The following is a 10,522-nucleotide window of genomic DNA, read 5'->3' on the forward strand; positions in this document are numbered from 1 at the left end:
TACATCATTCTGAGCAAATCGTTCACTCAATGTGGATGCTTTTGCCACGCCACATCATTCAGAGCGAGTGGTTCGTGCTCCGTCATCCCGAACGAGTGGTCCGTGCTCCGTCATCCCGAGTGAGTGCTCTGTGCTCTATCGTCCTGAGCGAGTGCTCTGTCACGAGCGAGTGCCCTGTCGTCCTGAGCGAGTGGGTCATGCTCCATCACCCTATGCGAGTGGGTCATGTTCCGTCACCCTGACGGGAGTTTGTCTCCGGACGGCTTGGCTCGGAATGTGTCTGGGGGGTGTTTGTCTACAGACGTGCCCGGGCGGTGTTTATGTCCGGACTGGAGTTTGTCTCCGGACACGTCTAAGCGGTGTTTATCTCTGTACAGTTTGGCTCCAGATGAATCTGGGTAATGTTTGTCTCCGGACATGTCCAGCCAGTGTCTGTTTCCAAACGTGTCTGGGCAGTGTTTGTCTCTGGGCAGTGTTTGCTTCCGGACTGCGTTTATCTCCGGACATGTCCGGGCGGTGTTTATCTTCGGGCGTGGAGTCGTTAACTCTCGGTCAGAGCCCCCCCCCCCACCTTTTAGTAGTCTCGCCAGTGAAGCAACGGGCGATGGGTTGTATTTGCTCCTTATTGAATAAACAAAATCGAGCAGTTTATGAATCATGTCTTCCAGGTGTGACACATAGGCCTACATAAACATTGTCATAATAAATACTGTTCTTCCTTTAATGTCGGCTGGCAGAATGACCGAGAGTCCTCGACTGAGAGGTACGCACACTCGCTTCTAAGCTGTCAAGCCTGTCAAGGGTTTGAATCCCGACGCAGCTATAAAATGTTATTCTGGTGTTTCACAGGCAGAGTGATTCATCAATGTGTGTGCCGTCCTTCGGATGGATGTTAAGCTGGGCATCCCGTCTGCCAGCATTCGTTGGTGGACGTTAAAGATCCCACGGGATCCTTCGCGAAGATGAGGCGAGCTATCGCCGGCACTCTGAACAAATTACAAATTCCTGCCCCAACTACAATGTCAAACCACTCAGTATAACGGTTGCTAAGAAACAGCTTCAGCAGCACCAAAGCTATGTAACAGTAACAGAGTGTGGTACATCGGAATCAGAACTCTTACTGCTGCTACTATATTTCTATGGAGACCAGTGCATACATGAACTACTCTCCGAATGAAGCACCTCTGCCTTCACAGGTAACAATTTAACGTTGCCACGATGATGAATTTTGGTTGTGGCAACGTTGTACCACAATTCAAACAGATGGTTACCAATGGTGGACCGAGGTTATGTTTCTACCTCTGCATGACAGTCTGTTTGTCTGTATGTGAAAAGGATATCTCAACAAGTTGTGGACGGATTCGGACGAAGCTTGGTGGACAGGTTGGGTGTGTTATAAGGAAGAATTGATTCGATTTTTGTGAAGATCCGGATTCGGATCCGAGAATTTTAATTTTTTAATGAATCCTCACCATTGAGAGATGTGGCAGAAAATGACATGTTGTGGATGAGTTAGGTAGGTGACAAGAACAAGCTGATTCGATTTTGCTTCAAGTCAGGATCCAGATCCGGCCTATCAGTGGGATCCGAAACATACACTGTTCAGCCTAGCGGAGGTACATGCTCTACCGAGTGCCGTTCGATGTGGTTTGTTTTATGTTTCCACAACGTTTCATCACAATGTTGGGGTTACAACATTCTCACAACCTTGTGGAAACATTCACATATTAATAATAATAATAAAAATAATAATTTAATAATAATAATAATAATAATGAATTGTTTTCTAAGGAACTTCAAAATAGGACACTGAACTTTAGTTTTATAACTTTCATTTTGCACTTAGCCTGGTGTTTTGGATTAGTGGTTTGGGTGGTGGCTTGGTATCCTAGGGTCCTGAGTTTGAAACGTTGGCTGCTGAGTTAACACCAGGTGGTTGATTCAGCCTGCCATCCTTCCAAGGTCAGTGAAATAAGCACCAGTGTACTGGTAATAGCAGTACTGCATCGGTGGCACAGCCATGCCCCTAACCAATGATGCAACCAGCAGCCAAAAAGGTTGCACACGAAGGGAGGATTTTGCACTTCTTATACTTGTTTATGTAACACAGGTTTGCGCACACAGCCAGGGTTCAAACTGTCGACCTCTCAATGCAGAGCAGATGTTCCAACTATTACACCATTGAGTTTACATTAAATATGGCCATATGGGTAAACATCAAAACTAATTAAGTCACTGACTCACTGCATTCAAGTCTGGTGTTTGTTTAACAGTTAAAGGTGTCCAGCTGAAGATCTTTAATGGGGTCCTGAGCCCTTGTCCAGCTATTAACACCACACCAGGTGGGTTGACTCAGCCTGTCATCCCAATTCCGAAGTGGGAAACAATGAGTATACCAGCTTACTGGGAAGAATGAGTCGTTCAGTAACCTGAGTCAGTGTCGACCCGTCCAGGATTGTGTTGTGCCCCCTAGCCTGGAAAAAAACTGTCATGGCAACACTGTGAGTCTGAAGACATGAAAGAAGTTTTTTTTTTTCTTCTTGTCCTTGTCCTTTTTCTTCTTCTCATTCTCCTCCTCCTTCTCCTTCTTCTCCTTCTTCCTCTTCTCCTTGAAGGAAATACACCATCTCAGTAAAATGTAAAATGTTATGTTGCTAGGTTATGAATACTGTCCGAACTCTTATCCTCTTTACCCTCATATTATGGCTCCTGCATCAATAATTCCAAGAGGTCAGGTTCTCACATGGAGGTCACAACTCGGTCCAAGGCCCAGCTCCCGAATGACCGCGCAGATGCGCCAAGCGGGTGCAAGGGATGGAGCAATCGCAAACACAACAGCAATGGCGTAACTGACTTTTATGTCATCATGTAGGGTGATGAATAGACACACACATGAACAATGAACAAAATCCGGAAGGGACACAGTATCGCAGTGTGACAGTGACGCTATTCCGAGAAAGCATATTAAAGCCCCATTGAAGTACATAAATGAGGCAAGGAGACTATGTTGTAACGGGTACTACAGACACTTGTAACTGAGATCGAGTGGAATAAAACCGACGACACTGAAGTTTTCTTGGTCCGTCGCTCGACTCCATAAGCCACTCAACATGACACCGCCATGCCGGAGGGTGGCGTGAACGGCCCGACCTCCTCGAAGGTGGAGAAGCAGACTCCTTCGGATCAGCAGCCGAGATGCCACCAGTGGATGTTTCTGGTGGTCCGATAATAGCGACTGGTGGTGTGCGCTGCATAACCAAATCCGATAGGGCAGGACTCGAGACCTCCTGTTGTGAGATGGACTCTGGCATGGACACGGCAGAGCCTGGCATGTCCTGTGGGAGATGTTGAGGTGAGGTCGGCTCAGAATCGGACTCAGACTCCGAAGTTACATCTCGGCCTCAAACATGGTGGGGGGCCTGGCCCATTTATGTCAATGCAACAGGAGAGTAGTCGCATGCTTGAACATCATAGGCTTTGCTAAAAAGCTGAGAACAGATGGTAAATGTTCTGAGTTGGTACCACCATTGTCATGGGAAATCAACGTCACCAAATCCTTGTCACGAGCTTTCCATTTGTCTCTGTCACCCTTGAAGAAGACAAGGTCACCAACATCAAAGTGGATGGTGGCAGTGGTAGAGTGACCACGAGACTTCATGTGAGTGCTTGGAGAATAGTTATCCTTCCTGCTCATATTCTGATTGAAAATTAACTGTCTATGTGATATCGTTAACTGCTTGCCAGTGAGTTAGTCCCGTTGTGTCCAGACCTCTCTAGCAGAGAGACAATCGCTCTGTATACATTGATACATGTTACCTGTAGCTGAGGCTAAAGTAACCGCAGGTACAGGGCCATCCCCCTGGAGACAAGCATAAGCATTCCAGACCCAGCTCTTCAATAGCTCGTTCAGCCACCGGATTTTTAACTTCCGCCATCTTCGAAGATGGATGGAGGTGACTGTTTTCACCCCTTTCTGTTTGTTTGTTTGTGAACAGTATTACGGAAAAACTCCTCGACGGATTTCGACGACATTTGGTGGGGAGGGGGGGGTTAGGTATGGTCCAAGGATCATGCCATTAAATTTTGGACTTGGTTCCCCCCCCCAAAAAAAATTGTTTGAGAAAAAAAGTTTTTTTTTTTGCAATACATGTTTTAAGTGATTTCCAATCCCCCCAAAAAATTGTTACCCCCCCAAAAAGATTTTTTTTTTGCATTTCTACATGTTTTAAGTGATTTCCACCCCCCCCCCCAAAAAAAAAAATTAGAGAATTTTTTTGCATTTATACTTGTTTTAAGTGATTTCCAACCCCCTCCCCCCAAAAAATTGTTACCCCCCCCTCCAAAAAATTGTTAGAGAAAAAATAAATTTTTTTTGCATTTCTACATGTTTTAAGTGATTTCCAACCCCCCCCCCCAAAAAAAAAATGTTGGAGAAAAGAACTATAACTCTGTCAGCACTGTTGACATCATATTTAATGAATAAGATATAAGGTTCACTTGAGTGACCCAGCAGTATTGGCGGCGTTGGTTTTGCACTCTCCCGAGTGCTCCCCCTCGAGTTATTACAGTTTTTGGTTTGGCGATCTGTAAATAGATGTCGTGCCTTTTCAATGTGGAATCATTAACTAAGGCAACAAATCTGGGTGTGGGACCAACCCGTATGGTGATAGGGAAATCTCCCATTCGCGTAGCTCTGCACACATTGTGAGGATAGTGGAACTCATCATGTCTTTTACCGTCAATAAGCCTCGTCCATGTGTGGGAGGATCCGGTCTCTCGGAGGACATATGTATATATGTATATACTGGCGATACCTGCGCATTACATCTGCGGTATGTGATGCCCCGACAACAGTGGGTGGCTTGGTGGATGAGTGGGGATGTAGATGCACACATCCTCCACTCTTACTTGGATCTCTTCTAAAAGCCCTTTCGCACCTTTCTCCCCCCAGTCTCTTTCTACCTGTAACCTGTACACCTTACCGGAATATACCTACTCTGCACCCTAACCACTTGCTCCTTGGAGGTCGCCCATTTCTCCGATGGAGACCATCACCCACTCATGAACTTCACTCAATCTAAAAGTCCCTCAAAGTTTGCCCTCATGAAATCCAACAGGTCCGTAAAGTTCCTGTCGTCGTTTTCTTGGATAATCTTGCCGACCTAACCTAAAAACAACAACAACAACAAGTGAAACAATTTTGCAGTTATAACTCGAAGTAAGACATCAGGAACTGCTCTGCAATGCCCAAGTTAAATGACGACCGTTTTTGACGGCGTAGGGAACGTAAGCAAACGTCGATTTACGATTCGAAGTCACAGCGCCGCCGCGTGTTCCCTGCGTGATCGTGCGTCCATTGGTCGACAGCGAGGACCCAGAGGCGCCTCGACCAATGGGACGAGAAAACAAATTACGTCATCACGAAACTGACCAATGGGCGCACATCTGACGGTGTAAAAAAGTGTGACAGAAAACACAGGACAGAATAGCCAATTATATAACAGCGCGATTTCGCCGCGCTATAACAACCGTTTAACACTTAATTCGAAGCAGATATAATACTATAAATATCGACCGTTGGTGTTCGCAAGCTTCGCTTGTTTTAAACACTTCCTCAGTGTGACGAAGCGAATCCGCTGATTGGCCCGCTGATTGGCCCGCTGGAGGGCGCTTCCAGGGTGAAGGTCACGCGGCTCGTTGCCTTGTCCGGTTGTGAGGATTGAGGAAGTGTGGGTTGGTCTGGACGCATTGAGATAAAAAGACAGGAACATCGGAGTTGTTTTGTTCTTTACGGTGTTTATCTTGTCGTGGTTCGCAGGTGGTTCAGCTATTTTTTTATGAACGCTTTGTTCGAGGCCGTGCATGTGTGGCAACAACATGTCTGCACCAATCCCTGCGGTTGTAGCAGCCGGCAGGAAAGCAACGGCAGCGGTAAGGGGGGAATGCGTGATAAATTGGGGAATTGATGGTGTGAAGGAGATGGCGGGCAACGGGAATGTGGTTGAGAGGACATTGGTAGAGGAAAGGAGGGGTTCGAATATATTGTGAGAGGGAGGGGAAGGGGGATCGGCGGGAGTTAGGGATAACCCTAACCCTAACATCGGAATATGTGAGGGAGTGTGGGGGATATGTGAGGGAGTGTAGGGGGTATGTGTGGGAGTGTGGGGAATATGTGGGAGTGTAGGGAATATGTGAGATAGTTTGGGGGATATGTGAGGGAGTGTAGGGAATGTGAGGGAGTGTAGGGGATATGTTAGGGAGTGTAGGGGATATGTTAGGGAGTGTAGGGAATATGTGAGGGAGTGTAGGGAATGTGAGGGAGTGTAGGGGATATGTTAGGGAGTGCAGGGGATATGTGAGGGAGTGTAAGGAATATGTGAGGGAGTGTAAGGAATATGTGAGGGAGTGTGGGGAATATGTGAGGGAGTGTGGGGAATATGTGAGGGAGTGTAGGGGATATGTGAGGAGTGTAGGGGATATGTGAGGGAGTGTAAGGAATGTGAGGGAGTGTAGGGAATATGTGAGGGAGTGTAGGGAGTGTAGGGGATATGTGAGGGAGTGTAAGGAATGTGAGGGAGTGTAGGGGATATGTTAGGGAGTGTAGGGAATATGTGAGGGAGTGTAGGGGATATGTTAGGGAGTGCAGGGGATATGTTAGGGAGTGCAGGGGATATGTGAGGGAGTGTAAGGAATATGTGAGGGAGTGTGGGGGATATGTGAGGGAGTGTGGGGGATATGTGAGGGAGTGTGGGGAATATGTGAGGGAGTGTAGGGGATATGTGAGGGAGTGTAGGGGATATGTGAGGGAGTGCAGGGGATATGTGAGGGGGTGCGGGGGATATGTGAGGGAGTGTAAGGAATATGGGAGGGAGCGTGGGGGATATGTGAGAGTGTAGTGAATGTGAGGTAGTGTATGTAATATGTGAGGGAGTGTGGGGGATATGTGAGGTAGTGTGTGGGGAATATGTGAGAGTGTGGGGGATATGTGAAGTAGTGTGGGGAATATGTGAGGTAGTGTGGGGAATATGTGAGAGTGTAGGGGATATGGGAGGGAGTGTGGGGAATATGTGAGGTAGTGTGGGGGAGTTTACAGATGCGACGAGTTCGAAGTTCGTGTGGGGTCTGTGGGATGAAATTGGAAGGCTATGATACTGTTAAAAAATTTGGGGTTGAGATAAGATTGTGTCTTTGGGGATTTAATGGGGGTTTGAGGTATAGAGGTGGTTGGAAGAGAGGGGCCTAGAATAGGCTCATGAAGTAGAGTGGGGCATGGCATACTAATACTATGATGATCATGAGGTGGAGGAGGAGGAGGAGGAGGAGGAGGAGGATTGGTGATTATGATTATGATGATGTTGATTATGATTATGTAGAGAGGTGGCTGGTTTGGCGTTGGAAGAGAGTGGCCTAGATTGGTGTCAGAAAATGGAGTTGGGGGATGGGATACTAACTGTATTGGGAGGGTTGGTTGCGGGGAATAGGGGGGATTGGGTCATTTAATGGTTGTTGGGATCGGGTTGGAAGAGATGGGCATATAATTTGATCCAAAAATCGGAGGGGGGGGGAGGGGTTGTGTGAAGCATGAAATATGAAATAGTCAGTAGTGACAATGAGTGGAGTGGATTTGAGGTCGTGGGATGTTGAGGTGACTGGGATGTTTAGAAGAGAGGGTCCCAGAATAGTGCCAGAAAATGGTGGTGTGGGTTATTCAAGAGGACTGAGGTGTTTGGAAAGGCACGTGGTGGGTGGGTGGGTGTGGGAGCAAGGGGAGATGGGGTTCCTCTTGGTTGTGTTAGTGGGATTTCCTGGAGGGTATAATAGAACATGCTTTTTAACACCGAGTCAAATTGATACAGTAATCATGTTTTCCTCATGGAGTTGTCATTTTCCTTAAATTTCCCCCGAAATGGATGTTTTCCTGCCCGGTAACGTCCGCACGATAAAGGATTCCATCCGCACGTCGAGAGGAAACCTTCCCCTCCTTTTCACAACTTTCACCCTTGAAAAGGCCTGAAATTCTAATCGCATTGAAATAACGGAAGCTCACGTTTCAGGCAAAAACGGAACCCATGGGTTTTGTGCTTCGTGATGTTTATGGATTATTTATAATGAAGACCTATTGGGTGAATGGCTTTTGGCATGTGGGAGCTTATTACTTATGCGGTGACCGTTCGCTTTGGCAGTTCTTCGAACTTCCATTTTCCAGCCTTCACGTTGTAATATGGATTTAGTCGGATAGTGAGAGATGCAGCAGCACCTGATCGACGGCGTCACGTTTGCTCGATTGTGGACCCTTCCTCGGTGTAATTTGTCATCCGATGGCTCATGGTGCTTTTTGTTCGCCATTGCCATTGCCAAGCCGTGGAGGGAATTGTCCGTGATTTTGTACGAAAGGCAGGGGACGGCACGGTTCGCATTCCAATCCCTCTGGAGACTTCAATGAACGGTTTTTCTGTGTGATTGCCGAAACAACCCGGTCTTTGCCTTTTTAAGTAAAGACATTCTGAGCCACCTGTTCACTGTCAGTGCCAATGATATCACTGCCAAAGGGCCGTGGCATCGTTTGATCGCATAAGCATTGCCACGTGCACTTAGCAGATGTACTCGTAATTGTCAGAAGTACTTTGGGTCGCTAACCCCTCTGTGATGTCGTCGAGGTGATGGTGCCATTAACTCTGCACTCGGGTTGAAGTCAGATCAGTGTTGGAAAAGGTGTCGTCCAACTTTGTAGTTACGTCTCCCAAGTGGTATACGCAGGCTCGTACTCGCAAATGTCAGCATCACACACCGTGTTTGTAGGTAGGTCGTTTGGGGGGGGGGGGGTTGAGGGAGGGATGGAGTTGGTGGGGAGAGGCTGCAGTCGATTCCAGCAGGCACGCTTGATCAAAGGGTTTCTTGTAATCCACCTCCTCCCTGCCGATGGCTTCACACACAAAGATGGTGGTTTTAAAACAAAATCTCTCCTGACAACTGTGATGTCAATATTTTTGTTGTACAGTACTACCGGAATAGAAATGTGTTTGTGAGTCTAAATGCATTCCGTGCACCGATTCGCAGGCAACGTGAAATTGATGACCGTTTTCAGCGGCTTTTAAAGATGTCCCGGATCCAGTAACGTACGTGCACGATGCCCATCTTAGGCCCAACGTTTGTAGCCCCGTGGTACATTTGACATCAGGAATAGCTTCACCGGTCTGAACAGGGGAAATTTTGTGCTTTGTGCTCGTGTTATTGCTGGCAGGAAAACATCCTGAAGCTGTTAGCAACCCTAATTACCCGATGGAGTGTATGCATTTCTGGACCATACTTGGTAGTTGGAAGTATTTTGATGCTTGGAGATGCTGTGCGACGTAATCTATCTGAAGCTTCGTCGTTTTGGTGTTTTAACTGAGCCTGTGCTTCGTGGGGTGCACGGCTTCAGGTGTGAAACCAAGCTAACTTCCCTTTTAAATTTTCAGGTTATTTTTCTCCATGGACTTGGCGACACTGGGTAAGTTCACCCATCACCAGCACCGTGATCTGTAAGCCTTTAACCTGTGAACACATTTCCAGGTTTGGTTTTATTTATTTTCAACACGTACCCACATTGTCCACATGCGAGTACATATGGAGAATGTTGTGCCATCTTTCCATCCATTTTATGATGCGTGATAGGATTTATCACCTGGAAATTGATGTAGCCCTTGTTAACCACTGTGGGTTGCAAAGTAGAGGTGGTGTTTTGGGCATTAACCCTTCGTCGGAGCGAGGGCTGTCCATCGGCGCTACCTCCTGAAACGTCACTTATTGCATCCAATGGCTGTTAGCAGGCCTTTGTCATCTCTTGCTTGATAAAATCTATCGTATCAATTGTCCTTGGCCGCAGACGGACACCGGCTTTGACGAAGTTAAGTATTCCTTTCGTTTTGTTCTCTGCTCGTTCTGATATAATTTTGACATTTTTGTTCCACTGTTCCTCCGACTGCTTTCCAGCCACAGTTGGGCTGAAGCGCTCACGCTGTTCAAGTCTCCGCACATCAAGTTCATCTGCCCACATGCGTAAGCAGTTCCCGTGTGAACGCCTTGATTGCTCAAACTCTTCATTTTGTTTTTACGGTCCTGTTAAATGGCGTAACATGAAAGTCAGAATCAGAACTCCCAAGTGGATATGGTGTCAACGGTGCATTCCGTTCTAAAAACTGTTTTATGCTGTTGCGGAATTGGTAGTTTGAATGTAAACCCTGGAATGTACAACGCCAATGATATGGGTACATTTATATATCAAATTTGATCGTTGATCCCACCACAAGCTTGAGGAACGCGTGTTCCTCTTGCCGAGCAGGCTTTTGGGATTACCCTTGTAAAGCACGACCTCCATACTGGTTTTGCGATGGAAAAAAACGAAATGAACTTACCTGGTTGGATTTAAAAGGGTTCAGTCTATACCCCCTGACTTGATGAAGCAGCAGGGCAAAAATTCAGGGAGTCCCATCACAGCGCTTGTTGCACAACCTGCCAGCAACAAATGTCCCCTGCCATGCGA

At 46.9% G+C, this 10,522-nt stretch overlaps 1 protein-coding gene across 1 annotated transcript in view; it reads left to right on the forward strand.

Moving 5' to 3' along the window:
- Positions 1-5,613: 5,613 nt before the first annotated feature.
- LOC147017300 (acyl-protein thioesterase 1-like) overlaps positions 5,614-10,522 on the forward strand; it is a 32,975-nt gene continuing 28,066 nt past the window's right edge. The window contains exons 1-4 of the mRNA XM_085846782.1: positions 5,614-5,729; positions 5,819-5,931; positions 9,459-9,490; positions 9,973-10,038. Coding sequence (XP_085702908.1) covers positions 5,863-5,931; positions 9,459-9,490; positions 9,973-10,038 — 167 coding nt within the window. The 5' untranslated portion in view covers positions 5,614-5,729; positions 5,819-5,862. The remainder of the gene's footprint in view (positions 5,730-5,818; positions 5,932-9,458; positions 9,491-9,972; positions 10,039-10,522) is intronic.

This window comes from Eptatretus burgeri, chromosome 11 (genome assembly GCF_056783735.1).
Source record: "Eptatretus burgeri isolate ZD-2024b chromosome 11, Ebu_testis_v1, whole genome shotgun sequence".
NCBI lineage: Eukaryota > Metazoa > Chordata > Myxini > Myxiniformes > Myxinidae > Eptatretus > Eptatretus burgeri.